This window comes from Rhinolophus sinicus, linkage group LG09, assembly GCF_036562045.2.
Source record: "Rhinolophus sinicus isolate RSC01 linkage group LG09, ASM3656204v1, whole genome shotgun sequence".
NCBI classification, from domain to species: Eukaryota; Metazoa; Chordata; class Mammalia; order Chiroptera; family Rhinolophidae; genus Rhinolophus; species Rhinolophus sinicus.
The window spans coordinates 29,791,530-29,808,840 of NC_133758.1; the positions used below are offsets into that span (position 1 = coordinate 29,791,530).

Here is a 17,311-nt window from a genome sequence, read left to right on the forward strand (position 1 = left end):
GAGGACGCCGTTGCCAGGAAGTCCTCTCTGAAGGACAGCTCCAAATGGGCCACTATGTGTCGGAAGACACGCGAGCTGTACTACGAAGCACAGTCAAGTCTGACTGAATCCGTCTGGGATGCTGTGGGACAACTCAAGGACATAGATATCCTGCAGATGGTGAGTTGCAGGAGTGAGGCCCAAAGTGCAACAGGCCAGGGGATGGAATGAATGCAGGTAGGGCTGGGGTTCCCTGAAGCTTATTTTGTACCTGTCTACACAGAAGGACCCCTCAACGCCCCAGAAGTCTTTGGAAGTAAAATCTGACAAGTGGTGGTAGGTGCTCTCTTGACCTCTTGTTGCAAGTTACAGGGATCTGGGTCAACTGTCACCTTTAGTAACTGCCAACGTCTATGGGTAGAAGCTATCTGCGGTTTTGGCTCGTGTAGCCAATCTTCAGGCAAGGACCAGTTATTTAGTTATTAGTTAAGAATAACTTAAACATCCTTTGGGAAAGACCTGACACTGAGGGATGCCCTGGCAGTCACTGGGGACTAGCCTGGTGTCAGAATTCCAAGGCCAGGACTACTCTTGTGACAAGCAGTCCCCACCTAGGGGAAGGCCCTGGGAAAGAACAAAGGACCAGACGTAAAAAGAGAACCGACTTGTTCTGGGTGGTTCTAGAAATAGGACCACGATGAATCTAGGTGGCCAGGCAGACTTTGTCTCAAATCGACTTATTCCTAACAAACTGTCTTCTGTGAAGGTGCTCACAGAGGGTGTCAGAGCAGCAACAGGAGGACCCCCTGTTGGAACTATCAAAGGGGCTTTTTGCCTTGGTTACGATACTGAAGCAATATTTGGGAAGATTTCAGAACAGTGCCTGGCACAGAGTAAACATGGTAAGGGTGCCTGTGAAATAGAGGAATCTGTTTTCTAAGAAGCCCTTTGTAAGCCCCCTGAGCTGGGGAAATCGTTAGCCATGCCTCCAGCTGTCTAAGGCAGGTCCATTGTCAGGCTGGCTCAGGGCCCCTGCTCCATGTACCTGGCAGCTGCCAGCCTATCGCTCCTAAGGCAGGGTCCCAACCCCCAGGTTCTGTGGAAGAAGGCAGAGAGAGAGAGAGAGAGCTCTGTGGAGGGACCTTAGCAAAGCCCCTTCCCCGTTCCTCCCACTTCTGCCCATCACTGCCTCCTCTTCTCATACTAGATTCCAATGTGTCCCAGAACTTTCAGCTCCTTAGACCAGGTTGTGTTTCCAGGAGTTCCCACCACACTGGCCTGGCTCCTGTGCCCTATTTAGCCCCAACCCACAAGTTTCCTCTCGCTTCCAAGACCCTCATATCTCCCAGTTCTGCTGTGTTTGGGATTCCTCTGGGGTTGTTCAGCCTCAGTGATACTCCTGCAGTGAGGGCAGCTGGATGTCCAGCTATTCTGACCGTCTCTTTTCTAATAAACCACAAGTTCATGAAGAAGTGAACTCTGGACAAAATTTAAGAGCTTGCTGCTGAGGGCCCAATACTGGTTACAGACCCATAAAACGGTTCCCTCTGTGTAAGATCACAGGGTGGCCCATCTGTGGGAGGCAGGGGACCAGGCATGCCCTCTGTTTCCTGGCTCAACATCTTACTGCAAGGTCTTCTGGAAGTCTTAGGAGGGGTCAGATTGCAGCTTTTTGACATTTTTGGCCACCTAAAACATGCTGGGGAGTTTTAATGCTCTGGAGAATCCAGCCTGGTGAGTAACACTGCTCCACAATGGACGTGAGGGTTAGTCCTGGGATGGCAGGCTTGTCTCTCATACCTCAGTAGGAAAGAATCTGACAGAGAATCAGAGATGGGAAAAAGATCTTAAGGCAGGAGACAAGTCATATTCACAAACTCCAGAGCAGGGGAGGCAAGCAGCACTTGGCATGTTACTTAATAGAGCTTGTGCTCCTCAGAGATGACTGACAAGACCCAACATCTGAGAGAAAGGCACATCCTGCCCCTCCATTTCCACACACACATACCTTGGCTGACCTGGTGACAGCCCCGATCTCTGAGTACAAATCCGAGCTGTCTGGGAAGTTTTCCACCACCATGGTGCACACGTGGTGGAGAAGTGACTGCTTGTGCACGGTGTCTTTGACTTCTGGAACCTTCTCGAGGTAGCTTAACTCAAATGCTTTGGCCTGTTAGGTGAACAGTAAATAAAAGGCAGGAAGAACAAGATTTACCCAAGGTCTTAGAAAGGCACAAATGATTAGACTTAATGCCCTGTTGGCGTAGCCCAATATTTAGACCCGAAGCTTCTCAGGCCACACGCTCCATCATTCTTAGCTGATCACACATGGACCAGCCACACTGAGAATAAAAGGAGCCTCCAGCCCTTTCCCACCAAGGCCATCATCAGTCACGGGCTGTCCCCTAAATCCAGGTGCTGTGATGCTGGGTCTCTAAAACTTTTTTCTCTTATTGGTTGACTGCTGTTCTACTTACTAGCCAAAGATAGGCCTTTTTGTTTTGTTTTGTTTTAAGTTTATTTATAATGTATATAAGTACAAATATTTGAGTGATAAAAACAAATATTTGTACTTATACATATCAGACAAAATAAAACAACAAAAAACCAGCATAGAATAAAATATCTCTAATGTCAATTTTGAGAGTAGCCACGCTTCTAAGGAATAGTGTTTATTTTCCTAAGTTTTCTTACGTATAGAAAGATACAGTTTCAAATAAATAGGCCCTAATAATTTTTTTTTTTGGCCCTAATAATTTAAGAACAAAATTCCTTCTAGATTTTTAGCAAGAAAATACAAAAGTTGAGGTACGACCTCCTGGCATGTGAAGGGAAGGACAAGGGAGGGAGGAGCATAAGGGATGCAGAAAACTTACATTAGTTCCATTCAGAAAGTTCCCAATGGCTAAGAGAGTAGACAGGATGAAGCCCAAGGTTTTATTGTTCTCCAATTGGTCTATTCCTTCCTTCAGGTCCAAAAGTGGTTCTGCCACTTCCTTTCAATTAAAACAAGTTGGAAGATGATAAAGAATGTACATTTTGCCTTTTTCCTTTGTTCTTGTTAATTTTTGTACAAGGTAATAACCATGCCTGGGAGTTCTCACTATAAGTCAATCCCACGTGACTTGATGGGCACATGCTCCTTGTCATGGAAAAGTGCCAAAAGGTAGTGGAAGAAAGTCTAGCCCCCCAAATCTTCCCACTGGAGGCGACGTCAGTACCTGTGACTAACAGGAGCTTGTGCTGAGGTGACAAATGTTCTTCCCTCTGTTCCTGCCCATTTTTCAAGCACAAGCAGGACCGTTAGGTCACAGCATCTCTCCTGCTCTCTTCTCCCCATCGCTGACTTCTTGGACACTCCTCCTTCACATGTTCCTTCAGAATCTGGACGCTAGCCTTCTTTGCCTTTCTTCTACCAGGCAGATGACTCTGGCAACTCTGGCCTAACTGTCCCTGGACCACTCAAGTCTCCTAACTTCCCCTCTAGGCACTCTGGCTAGTCAGCTCTTTGCCTGGGTTACTTTCTAGAAGGCTACCATCTTCTTTACTCCCATTGCCTTCACAACTCACACTCTCTCAGACTTGTAGCCTTCCCTGTAGCTTCATGGCCTCAGTCCCTCTCTACTGTCACTGCCTGACCCCCACCCACACTCCCATATTCTTACTGAGCCTCTCCCCTAGCCTGTATCCCACAGATGGAAGGTTCAGCTTCATTTTCTTCAGCCTAACTTCTGCCCTGCCTATCCCCAACCAACACTGACCCAAAAACTGTTTTCTCCATGATGTTACCCCACTTTGTTAGATAAAGTCACCTAGACATGCTGTTTTATGACCAAGTCATGCCAAGTGTCCTAAGTAGTGCTAGGTTTCTTCAGCCCTGCTTGATTCTCAAATGAATTCAAATACAACAGTTTCCTCCTGAAGCACTGAAACCCACCGCTACCTATCCGGCCCTCATTATAGGACTCTGCTCCCTCCTTTGCAGAAAGAGGAAAACCATGCAGCCTCTCCACCTGTGCTTTGATTCTGTTGCCTCTGGGCCCTTCGTCTCAATTAGGCTCACCTCCAGCTCACCGTCCACCTGTCCCTTTTCCTCTCCACTGGTTCTTTCTGCTCAGCCAGCAAAAACACGTCCATTGCTCCAGGCCAGAGAGGATGCCTGCTTCTTCTGCTTTCTACTCAAGATGAGTCTCCCCATGTCTTCACTGGCAAGGTCCCTTTCCTTCTATTCTCCTCTCAACCTCTTGCAACCTTTCTTCTGAGATACTCTCTCAAAGGGACCTACCAAATGACTTGCTAATTGTCATAGTCAATGGCAGTTTAGATGATTGCCATCAAGTGGATGGGTTACAGATCACTTTTCCATATTGTGTTTCTGTATTTTCCAAATTTTCTACAATAAGCATAAAGAGTCAGAAAAAAGTTTAATAGATTTTTTTTTAAACCAGTCATCTGGTACCTACCATCCAGTGTCTGAGGCTGGTGCCAGGCAGACACGTTAGAATAACCCCTCACTGGCAGGCTGCTGGTCCTTTAGTATAGATACAATCTCATCATAATCAACTCAAACCCTTTCTCAGGAATGAGGCTTCACTACCTTCACCAATAAAAAACTGACTTTCTCAACACTGAGGATGTAGGATTGGCTGCCTCTCTTCCTAAGCGCTTACCTTTTCTGTAGTTTCATAGTCCATTTTGAATGCCCAGAGGTGGAGCCGAGCTGAGAGTTCACTGATGGAGGAAAGTGTAAGGAGGAACTGCTCTGCGCTGCCCAGCGGCACCTCAGGGTTGGCCAGCTGAGCTTCCTGGATTTTCTGCTTCTCTTCTTCAGTGGGAATCATGGTTAGAATTTTCTGGAAAGATGGGATAATACAGTGTATGTTCTCTCTTAATGATGGAACCTATCCCACCCCTTTGATGTTTCCAAATTCATACTGCAATTTTCTAACCAGGTAGTAAAGATAATTCTGTTGTCAGGTCTCTTGTCATATACAGGCATTACACTGTTATAAATCAAATATACTTAGAGAAGAAAAGTCCTAGTAGCATCAAAACTTACATTCATTTGGTTTAAACTTCCCTCCCTCCCCCCTCCTTTAATCTGTTTCATAAGCAACTTGCCCCTAATTTTCTGGATCTTGTACATAAATAACATTCTAGGCAAGAAATGGGAGAGGAGGTGAGAGAAAGGTGAAAGAGGAGGATAGCAGCGAACAGCTCCTAGTTCCCTAGAAAACAGAGTAAAACTTGTCAAGAATATATGCTTTCTAGTACTTCTCGTGGATTCATTTTAAAGCTCACAAAAATGAATCATTTTCTAAGAACTCAGATTGACTTGTACATGGAACATATATGATATGAGGTATGATAAAAAATACAGTGTTTTAATTTAAAAAATTATTACAGCAAAAGACACATTGCCATTAATCGCCCTCAAAATACACCCCCTACCCTTGCTTTGAGCACACTTGTCCCATCATTCTTGCCACTTTCTGAAGCAGTTCTGGAAGTCCTCTTTTGTGAGTGTCTTTAGTTGTGCTGTTGTGGCTGCCTCAGTGTCCTGAATTATTTTGACTTTGGGGAAGAGCCAGAAGTCACATGGTGCCAGATCTGGTGAATAAGGTGAATGAGGATTTTTATTTGACAGAAATTGCCATACCAGAAGCCATGTGTGACAAGGAGACTTTCCATTGTGATCACAAAATCAGGTGAATGCTGCTGCCGAGAGTGCCGTCCAACGGAAAGGCAGGGATCTTCAATATGGGAAGCGGCGTGTCAAACCTTAGCAACAGTGTGTGACAAGTTTCAACTTGTTCAGTGCAGTCAGTTGGGTATGAGCTATGGTTGAGAAAGGTGTGTTTTAAAGTGTGCTGTAAATCATTCCCCATCATGACAACACTCTTGTGTCACCCATTGCTTCTGGTATACTGCAGTTTCTGTCAAATAAAAACATTACGATGTGTCCTCATGCACCTTATTCACCAGATCTGGCACCGTGCGACTTCTGGCTCTTCCCCAAAGTCAAAATGATTCAGAACATTGAGACAGCCACAACAGCGCAACTAAAGACACTCACAAAAGAAGACTTTGAGAACTGCTTCAAGAATTGGCAAGAACAATGGGATAAGTGTGTTTGAAGCAAGCGGGAGTATTTTTAGGGGGATTAATGGCAATGTGTCCTTTACCGTAATAATTTTTTTTATTTAAACATTCACCATATTGTTTGATCACACCTTGTAATTTTAATTGTTTTAAATAGTTTAACTACATTTTAAATTTTATATAGAAATGAAAACACTTTAAATAATATCAAACTCAAGTCTGATTGAGAAAAAATGATGATGGCATTTATAAGGAGCACTATCTACTGACTGATGCATAAAGTACATCTTTTTGCTTGTATTTGTTTTTGGTTAAAAGCAATAGTGGAAGACAGAAGAGGCTAAATGGCATCAGAAGGATTATGATTCTTACAAATTCCTTAGTGATTACATTTTAAAAGAAGGTAAAAATGCCCCTTATATGACACATCACATACAGTATTAAGTTATGCTATCATTGTTTCTCTCATTTCTCATTATGTAGCATCAAACCAAAGAAACATACTTTATACAATACTATTTTGTAATGCATTAATTAATTCATTCTAAGTGGCCTTGGTTACTGCTCTATAATAGCAAGCACCTGGGAAGGAGTTCTGCTTCTGGGTAAGATGGAGTAGGTACACTCCACCCTGTCTGTCCCACTAAATGCAACTCTCCGCCCTGGACAGCATGCATGGAACAGCTATTTGAAGATGAAAAAAAATAAACAGTGGCCGGTGGATTGGGGGAAAAGACCAGAATGGGAAGTTCGGCTGGACTGATAACAAGTTGACTATATTTCCTCTGGCATTCCCCAGCCTGGGCTCAAGGCAGTCTGAAATGACAGACAGAGCTCTAGTGGAACCCTCTAATCCTGCCTTGGGACATGGAAAAGGGAACCCTAGCAGTGACAGGGGCGGTCACAGGGGCTAGGGAGCACCTAAAACTCTGAGGGAGGGAACCCTCCTCTCCATTCAGTGATGCTGTGGTCCCAAGAAGGCGGGGAAAACCTCTTCTGCTTTTCTTTTCTCTCTGTCTCCCCTCAGCTTGGTTCCAGGTATGGGCAGAGTCACAGAAAATAGACGACGATATGAGGTAACTTTGCCAGCTTTCAGCTGGAAGACCAAAAAGGAAGGCTCCAGGGAACTGGAAAGTACTGGGCAGCTCATAGAAAATGAAGAGCCTGGCAAAACAAGTGTATAAAGTTGTTTAAGGATTTCTGGGCTCATCGCGGAGCTATTCGCATGTGAATCTGACTGTAAACAGCACATCAAAGATGTGGAGACCTGAAGTAGCCTTTGGAAACAGAGCTGGGACCACAGTCCACAGGTCAGAACCTGTGGCCTGATCCCAAACAGGGGAGGGATAGTTTCTGATTCTTGATATGAAACCAGAGTTACCCAGATACAAAAAACTAAACCAAGATAGTATAAGAAAGCTATAGACCAATATTCCTGATAAATCTAGACACAAAAATCCTTAATGAAATATTTTAAAATATAAATCAATGTCAATATATTACGATAGATAAACATATTGCTATATTTTACATAGCAATATAATACAAATAATAATCACAAAGTTAATTCAATATGCAAAAATCAATCAATGCAATTAATCTACCTGATTAAGTCTGAACAAGAAAATTCAGTTATTTTAATTGATGCAAAATTCTTTTGATACAATTCCATATCCATTCATAACAACAAAAAAATACTCTCAGCAACCCAGCAGAAGGAATTTCCCACGTTTGATAAATGACATTTATAAAAACAATCTACAGCTCACATCATCATATTTAGTGGTGACAGACTGAGTGCTTTCTCTCTAAGATTGGGAACAAGACAGGGTATATAAAAATCTTTTAAAAATACAGATTGGAAAGGAAAAATTAAAACTGTTCCAATCACAGATGGCATAACTGTCTGCATAGAAAATTGTGAGGAATCTACAAAAAGTTTATAAAACAGTGAGTTTAATAATGTTGCATGATATAAGCTTCATACACAGAAAAATCCATTTTATTTCTATATATTGATAATGACCAATTACAAACTGAATTTTAAAAAAATGCTATTTCCAATGAAATACTTAGGCATAAATCTAAGAAATCATGTGCAGGATCTGTACGCTGGAAGTAGAAAATGCTGATGAAAGCAAAGAAGATCTAAATAAATGGGGGGATATACTGTGTTCACGGACTGAAAAACTCAAGAGTCACATGCTAATTTCCCCAAAATCCGCCTATAAATTCAACTCAATTCCAATCAAAATACCAGCATGATTTTTTTGTGGATACAGACAAACTGATTCTAAAAGTTACATGGCAAAACAGTTTTGGAAATTGTTTTGAACCAAAACAATTTTGAAAAAGAACAACCTTGGAGGAGTCATACCACCTGACTTTGAAATCCACTATAAAGCTATAGTAATAAAACAGTGTGGCATGGGCAACAGCATAGACACAAGGATCAAGGGGACAAATAGGGAATCCGGAAATAGATTACACAAATATGGCCCAGTGATTCTGACAATGGAGCAAATGCAGTGCAAGGGAGAAAAGATAGTATTTCCAACAAATGGTATTTGGAACAACTGGAATCCTTATGCAAAAAAATGAACCTCAACTTAAACCTTCCACTTTACGCCTAAATTAACTCAAAAGAAAGCAGAGAGCTAAAAGTAAAAACGTAACACTACAAAACTTTTAGAGAGAAACATAAGAGAAAATCTTTGTGACCCATGTTAGGCAATGAACTCTTAGACATGATACCAAAAAGGAACAGATTGATAAATTGAACTTCATCCAAATTAAAACCTTTTTCTTTGTGAAAGACAATGTGAAGAGAATGAAGACAAGTTACAGTTCCTCTAAAGGCTAGACACCGAGTTACCATATGACCCAGCAATTCTAATTGTAGGTATGTACCCTAGAAAAAAATTAAAACTTACGTTGACACAAAACCTTGTACATGTATATATACTTCTGGCAGCTTTAGCCATAATTGCCAAAAACTGGATCAAGCTAAATAGGCTCCAACGTATGAATGGACAAATTATAGTACATCTCTACAATGCAGGAGGACTCAGCATATACACACGGACAAACTATAGGTACATACCACAACCGGGATGACTTTCAAAGGTATCAATCATGCTGAGAGAAAGAAACCAGTCTCAAAAGGTTACACACTGTATTATTCCATTATGTGACATTCTCCAAAAGACAAAACCATACTGATGAAAATAGATCAGTGGTTACCAAAGGCCAGAGGTGGGCTGAGATTGTGGACTAGAAAGGGACAGCATAAGAGCACAGCTTTTTGGGAGATCGGACTGGTTTGAATCCTGACTACAGTGGTCATTGCATGCATTTATACATAATTTAAAACTCATAGAACTGTATACCGAAAATGTCAATTTTACTCTATTTTAATGCAAAAAATTAAAAATAAATAAAAAACTGGGCCCCGGACACCATAATCAGCAAACATGCAGGTGTTTACAGATTGTGCCTCAGGACATAACTGGGCAGGGCAGCAGTCACCTGAGTTTGATGAGAGTGTTATCAAGAAGGGCTGTCTCATCATTTACCAGAAGCCAGTGATGCCAAACTGCATTGACGTGTGTTCTGTGCTGCAGGCCACAGTGAGGTCACAGAAGGTGAGGCCTCAGATACCTTCCTTCTCTTCCAACATTTCCTTCATCATGGCCCCACACCCTGAGATGATGTGGGTGGAATGTGAGCATCAGGGGTGATATTCAGTGACAATGCTCCTTGCTTTCCCACAGGCTCACACTATCAATCTTACCTGTCCACACAGATGGTACTGAAAAATAACCAAAGCAATCCAAGCAGATGTCACTTCTTTGAAAACACCCAGGATCTGAACTCAACTAGTTTTCAAAATAAAACCTTAGCTAACATTTGTACTTTAATTTTCTTCATGCTCAAATTGTATTAAGGATGTACTAGAATTCCAAAACAAAATATTGTCAACACTTTTGCCCCTTCTTCAGAAGGCCTTTTCCTGCGGTGATTTCAGTTGCTTTTTTCCTTTGGGAAAGTAATCAAACACTCTTACTTTTAGTTTTCACTTCTCTGACTAATTTAAACCATTTGTTCACTGTTGAAGATTTATGAGGTTGCCATCTGCCAGTTTATTTTGTTGTTTTTTTTACACATCACTGACAATAAAATAGCCATAAGACAGTGGAACGGCAGGTCAAGGCTGCCTCCTATGAGGTGATGGCCCATTTTTTCCATGAGTACATGAAAGGGGATAAGCATGAGGGAACCTCTAATTTGCTCTTCTACGCTGTCAGTAGATTTATTGACAATTTGAGGATCACCATTTGGCTCCACAGAGAGAAAAACATCAAACGAGACCACTATGCAATAATCTCAGTGTTTTTTCCACTTTCTCCCAGACAGTGTTTCTCCAGCACTGCTTTAAGTATGCTTGCTTTTGTATCTGAAAGCAGCATTTCAGAAAAAAACACACAAGTCTCATTTTTTATGGACCCAAATGCTTTTGGGTTTGGCTATCTCTTTCACCTGCACGTGAGACCATAATGAGTAGTTATTTCGCCTTGTGAGTTTGTAAGAGAACCCTGGCGACAGCTCTGGATGAGCATCTAGCATGAGGATTTTGGTGACAACAGCAGAAAACTGAAGCCCTTACAGCTGAGCCCGGTTTGTACACAACTTGCATATTCTCACGAGACAATGACTTTCTATTTGTGTACTTGTTCTCACAGATACAGAAGTTGTCTGTTGTTGTTGTTTTTTTAATTCTCAAGGTGTGTTGGTAGAAACTTCTTTCATTTTCGTGACTACTCTGTGAGGCACACTAAGCAGAAATTATTGCACCAAACTTGCAGATGAAGTGTCTTGCCTGAAGCTAATTTGGGCCAACCAAGGCAGAGCTGCAGAAACACCTACGGGACTCCTCCTAGGTTCCCAGCATCAGCTCCACAGATCACGGCAATTCAACTGGAAATGCAAAACTAACAGTGTGGCCAAGGCACCCAAGCATCAGTGCATTTTGCTTCCTTTGCATGGCTCACCGACGATGGTACCCACACCGCTCTCGGCTCACCTGTGTGCGTCCAGCACCCACTCGGACACCTGCGGACACACAGGGCTTGAAAAGGTGCTGTAGTTTTGTACTTGTGGCCAAAGGGAACTTTTGTTTCTGAGATGATGACAGGTCTGGCAGCCAACTGGGCCCAGTTAAATGTCATTTGGGGCCATTCAATTGTGCTACCACCTGAGTAGATACAAGCTCTATAAAAATTAGAAAAGCGAGAAAAAAGAGGAAAACTCTTCATACTGCCATTCGTGATAACTTAATGACATGTTACTTGGGAAAATATCATTAATACTACTCAGAAACAGCCTCAAAATAATGTTCTAAAGTTTAATGCTCTTATGAAAAATGACTTCCTTAATGAAGTTAACTATTCCCTCAGGTTTACATGACAAACTGGATGCATACCATTGTGCTGCTAAGCAAAGCCACAGGATGTCATTTAATACATCCTAATCACATTTAGGTACACAGAGGTTTCCAATGGCCCTATTAAGCTATAACACCATGCTACAGTGCCTACATCCCAGAAGCAGATAGTTTGGCAAAAGGCCCTTTGTGCGGGAGCTAGAAATCTTATTAGTAAAGATCTGTAAGGACACAGCTTTCATCTTGTCTCAGTCCGGACTTAACTCTTGAACAACAGGCCTAGAGAATAAGCTCTGGGTAACTGACTCAGCATGTAGCTATAGACCATGCATGTTCCATGGGTGCCTTAGGTCAGTGGCCAGAGACAACAAGTAATGGCTGAGAGTGCCTGGATTCCATGTTCTCCAAGAGAACTGGTATCTGCTGGACTCTTCTCAGCCATGACTGAAGAGTTGAAAAATATACACAGTTTCTGGATTGACACATGCAGCCTTTAGATCAGTGGATCTCAAGCGGAGTGATTTTATCCCCAGGGGACATTTGACAAAATGTGGAGACATTTTTTGGTTGTCACTACTGGGGTGGTACTCCTGGCAGCTTGTGGGTAGAGTCCAGGTATAATGTGAAGCATCCTACAATAAGGAATTGTCCAGCCCAAAATGTCAATAGTGCCCCCATTGAGAAATCCTGTTTAGATGAGAATGGTGATAAAAAAAAATGTGTTTCTGTGACTAAATATGGATTTACTGAGGACTGAGGGACACAATCAACTCTCAGGAAGGGCTTAGCAGGGTTTTCTACGGCTGTCGCTGATGTATGAAGTTGGTGCAAAGGTAATTGCGGTTTTTGCAATTTTTAACCTTTTAAACCGCAATTACTTTTGCAGCGACCTAATATTATTCCACACATCAGCTACTCCCAGTAAAAGACCATAGGCAGCACTGTGAAATGGACTGCATTGCCTCATGTGTCTTCTCATTCCCCTTTCAGATTCCCTCTTATTCTCTTTGGCACACGTGGGTCCTCCTGCACCAGCATCCCCAAGTCCCATGGTCTGCACTTTAGACCCAGGCTCTAGAGCTCACATTTCAGCTTGATCTCTCACTGGCTTGTGAACTTGAGCACAGACTAAAACGGGACTCACTCTCTTCATCTTTAAGATGGGGCACATACCAGTATGTACCTCATACAGTTCTGATGGGCATCTGTGTACAGCACCTACCTGGTGCCTGGCCCATAGAAAGAAACCTATGAAAGACAGGTTTTCTGCTGTGCTGCTATTCCTATATCCATCATCATTACTGTTGCTATCATTATTCCTTCTAGGATCAAAAAGGTGCTCAGCTGGATACCAGTCAAAAAAGGAAAAAGTCATTTGATTCATTCTAAAATCTAAGTAACTTATTGGATCTGAAACTATCCCCACCCAGGGAGACCTACATTTCAGGAAAGAACAAAGGCAAAACCCAATGGAATCAATCTCTCCTGACAGACTTTCAAGTTCTCATGACAAGAAAGGGAAAATATTTTTAAAAGGAGATGCTGCCATTTTTTCCTTTGATCAAGCTAGCTCTGGTTGCATTGGAAGCCTCTCTCTGTATCTATCTGAAGTTTCTGTAATCTCTAAAAGACACTGTTATGTAAATAGGATGGCCGGAATGTGTGTGAGGGCCCATTGTGTTGTTTGTCCTAGATAAAAGACTCTTTGTACTTGGTTTGTCCAGGTTGGCAGCCCCCACCTGCCTAATACCAAGCCAATGCCTTTTTCCTACCTTGCTCCTCTGCGGGTCCCAGAGTGGGGCTGCCCCACACCAAGGCCTGTCCTGTCCCCTTCTTGCTATCTGGCAGCTGTCCCTCTCTGTATTTACCTTCTGTCACCAGCTCCCTCCTTTATACCACCTGCCCCGGTCAGCCACATGCCCTCACTCCCTGGCACCCCACCTGGATATGTTGACCTGTTCTTCTGCATGGCCTGACTCGAAGGCTTGGGGCTCAACTTCCTCTCCAGCCAGAAGGAAATGCATTTCCCTCCTTCTACCTGCTCTGGGAACAGGGCCTGTGTGTGTTTCTCAGAGTGGGCCTGTGTGTGTTTCTCAGAGTAGCGCTGCTAAGGCCTTGTATTGGTTTCCTAGGGTTTCCATAACAAAGTTCCACAAACTGAGCAGCTTAAAACAACATAAATTTATTCTCTCCGAGTTTGAGAGACCAGAAGTCTGATATCAAGGTGTCGGTAGGGTGATGTTGTCTCTAAAGGTGATAGGGAAGGATCCTTCCTTGCTTCTCCCTAGCATCTGGCACTTGCAGGCAATCCTTGGTATTCCTTGACTTGTAAATGCATCACTCCTATCTCTGTCACCATCATCACATGCATTCTGTTCTGTGTGTCTCCTATGTATTCTCTGAGTTCATATGGCATTCTCTTCTCTGCGCCTATGTCCCAACTTCCTTCTTCTTATAAAGATATCAGGCCCTGGAGTAGGACCACCCTAACCCAGTATGACCTTATCTTAACTTGATCACATCTGCAAAGACTATTTCTAAATAAGGTCACATTCTGGGGCTCCATGTGGGCCTGGATTTTAAAGGGGTACTGCTCACCCCAGTACAAACCTCTAGGAACACAGCGTTTCCTGTGGAGGTCTCTCCCTTCCAGAACACAAAGGTATGCCTGCCCAGCTGGGTTCAGATGCCACCGTGTGCCCCACTGCTCCCTCCCATACTCAGGGCCGGGGACATGTCTGGCACAGTGGCCTAAGCCAGTCCTCATGTGCAACTCTTCTGTGTAGGGTTTGCTCTACCTCGCTACAGTCAGTCCTCATTGGTTCCAAGTCTTTCAAATAAGAGTGTGTATGAATGAACCCCAGCTGTGGAGGAATAGGAAAGGAATTCAGGGCTCCTTGCTAATAGGAAGATGGAGTAGGTATCACCCAATGCCACAAAGCAGTGTCCTCATATCCCCACTCTGACCCAGTACATCCCAGGCTATATCATCCGTCTGTATGAATCTGTGACTGGGCCAGTGGCTCTACTCACTCTTTCTCCATTGTTAGAACAGCAGATTTAACGTGCTGCAAACCAGCACCAGCCCACGGTGAAGGGAGAACACGGCTTGGTGGAAGAGCACTGAACGCTAACAGAGGTGAGCTGTGGCTCCAGCTAGGCCAGCTACCAGCCAGTTAGTCTCGGCCCTGTCACCCAACCTCTCTCCACTTTTGACATTCAGATCAATAGATGCTAAAGACTCAGTTGACTTATGTTCTCCAGCTTAGCAAATGGAACACATCTACATACCCCAACAAGTGCCAAAAGAGAACCCGTCATTTACATGGATGTGAGCACACATTGAAAGCCCTAGTTTTGAAACTGTTCATTAAATATATTTGGTTTGAAATGAAGTAAAAAAAAGACTCTATCAGCCTCCTAAGGAGTTTACCATCTTCTTCTTCCACATTGAGGTAGGCGGAGTGTAGTCAGAAGGAAGTCAGTAAATGAATCAGAGTGAGGATCTCTGAACTTGACAGGTGAAGGAGGGCTTTTCCAACCCCCAGAAGTTTTTTAAAAATGTGAGAATGATTAATATTATTCAGAGTCTAGCTGAGACAGAAAAATGGCAAGCCACCCTACAGAGAATGTCACACTGGACACAGCAATGCTTTACATATGCGCAATATTACAAAACACAAATAATGCTGTGTAGAGCTTCTCTTACCTCAATTCCTTCTTTGTTTAAGGCGTATTCATCAAAATTCAAAATGGCTATCTTAATTGTTCTTGGAGGGGGTAGTACCGTCAGACCAATATTAATAGCATTGCTCCTCTTGGAATCCAAGACAATGATCTCCTGCCTTTTTCCGTCTGCAGCCGTTTTCTTGGTGATAAAACAAGGAGAATCCAAGATTAATGCATCATCTTTGGTCCTTTCTGTGTTTCATGATTAAAAGCAAACTCACTGCTTATTTAGAGATGAAAACAAGTGGCCCCGATTTAGCTCAGGAAGGCCTGGCTACTGCTCAGCACAGAAGAAAGAGATCAGGGATTAGTTCTGAGAAGCCGCCAAGCGCAGGTCAGCAATGGAACTTCACAAGTCAGACACATTACAAAATAAAATTGATTTTCCTTCAATTGGGAAAAATGTGATATTTTGCAAGAAAAAAAAAACACACCCTGTTTTTTTCCATAAAAGCAGTGGAAACAAAACTAAAACCTCTCCGAGCTCCCTTCCTGTGGCCTGCAAGGTGTTGGAATGTACTCTGGTTGGCCCCAGTGCGTATGGTGTGTGCCTAGAAATGGAGATAGTTGATCCACAGGCCAAGAAGACAGGAGTGACAAGGAGAATCCGGCAATTCCTGGCCTTGTCATCTCAGGGGCTCCTCTCACCATGCAAACATCCTACGCTCCTTATTCCAGAGCACCTGCCACATTTAGACATCTGGGCAGCTGCCACTGGAGGGTGAAGAAGGGCCTTCCAAGGAAGGGAAACCAAAGGGGAAGAGGAATGAGGGTAAAACAGGCCTCGAGACAAAGGAGACGGGATAGGGGGCGAGACGTGTCCAGGTGTCCTCATAGAGCCCTCGTGTGTGTGGCTTCCCTGCTGGCCTGTGTGCTCCTTGGGACAGGCCCTGTGTGTGAGTTGCTAAGCCAACACTTGCCCAGAAATGAGATGACAAGGCCCTCAGCTTTCTCCCTGAGCTCTTGGGAAGTTAAGGGCGGTGGTCATGTGGACAAGGAGAGGTGGCAAGCTCCTTACACCGTGTTCAGCTTTCCCTTGAGGCAAAGAGCTGGGAAGACGACTAATTTCATTCAGGGAACAAGCCTAGATGGCAATGATGAATAAGGCACAGTGGACCGCCTGAAAGAAAAGATGGGCATTGCTCACTATGGGGTAACTAACTCACCTGCATGTGGATGGGGGGTGTGGGGGTAGGGTCAGGGTCTGGAAGAGCTGATACTTGAGCTGGGCCCCAAAGAATGTCTAGGCTCTAGTCTGGAGCCGGGAAGAAAAGATAAGGAGATAAGAAGTGGCTTTGTCTAGGTTTCTGGGAACTACCAGAGAAGAAGCTGGAGGTTTGAGTGGCCACATCTGGGGGACCACAGGAGCCAGCTGCTCCGACTCCACTGTAGTCAGGCCACAGCCGAGCAGCTCACTGCTGCTCGCCATTGGTCTCTGAGCTAAGGCCTACCCTACTGGCTGGGCCTGGGAGCAGCTGAGCTATCTGGAGAAGCTGGCCTGCGGTAACATCAGAGGCTGGAACCCAGCAAGGAGAAATGGACTGTGGCCCTTTAAGTCCTACTGAGCGCTTCTAAACTCGATTACTAAAATTCTATTTTAGATCCTTCAATATGTACTTGGGAATAAATTAAAATTTCTTCACGAGGAAAATAATTGAAAGCATCCTGGCTGTTTGGGGGCCTGGTGGCCAGGAGGAACCATTCCTGTGGGTGTGGCCATCAGCTTTGAATAGTGGGCTTCCAGGGACATGTGGCATATAGAAGCATCCCCTTTCTGCAGGGCAACACTGTCTTCTACATATTTAATCAAGTAAGTTTAACAGAAACCTCTGAAATGTAGCTTTGAAATCTAACTTAAAACATCATTTTGTGTGTGGAATGTTAAGAAGGAATGAGAAAAGATTTGATAAAATGCTGACTAACAGCAATAAAGAGGGATGTTACGACTTGCAATGCCCACACTGGGGTGCTGGGGTGCCCCTCTTCCAAGTATTGCAGGACACCTAGCCAACATCCATTCTCTCTTCCCTGCTCACCAACAAGATTTTGGTGTTTTTC

General features: G+C 43.6%; 1 protein-coding gene across 22 annotated transcripts in view; it reads right to left on the reverse strand.

Annotated features, from left to right (window-relative positions):
* The window catches only part of FHOD3 (formin homology 2 domain containing 3), a 433,462-nt gene that overhangs the window by 30,917 nt on the left and 385,234 nt on the right, over positions 1-17,311 (reverse strand). For 21 of the 22 annotated variants that reach the window (XM_074340106.1, XM_074340113.1, XM_074340109.1 and 18 more), the window contains 4 exons: positions 15,234-15,392; positions 4,650-4,832; positions 2,856-2,975; positions 1,988-2,149 (listed from right to left, as the gene is read on the reverse strand). In XM_074340106.1, coding sequence (XP_074196207.1) covers positions 1,988-2,149; positions 2,856-2,975; positions 4,650-4,832; positions 15,234-15,392 — 624 coding nt within the window. The remainder of the gene's footprint in view (positions 1-1,987; positions 2,150-2,855; positions 2,976-4,649; positions 4,833-15,233; positions 15,393-17,311) is intronic. The other variant, XM_074340111.1, reaches the window with a different exon arrangement.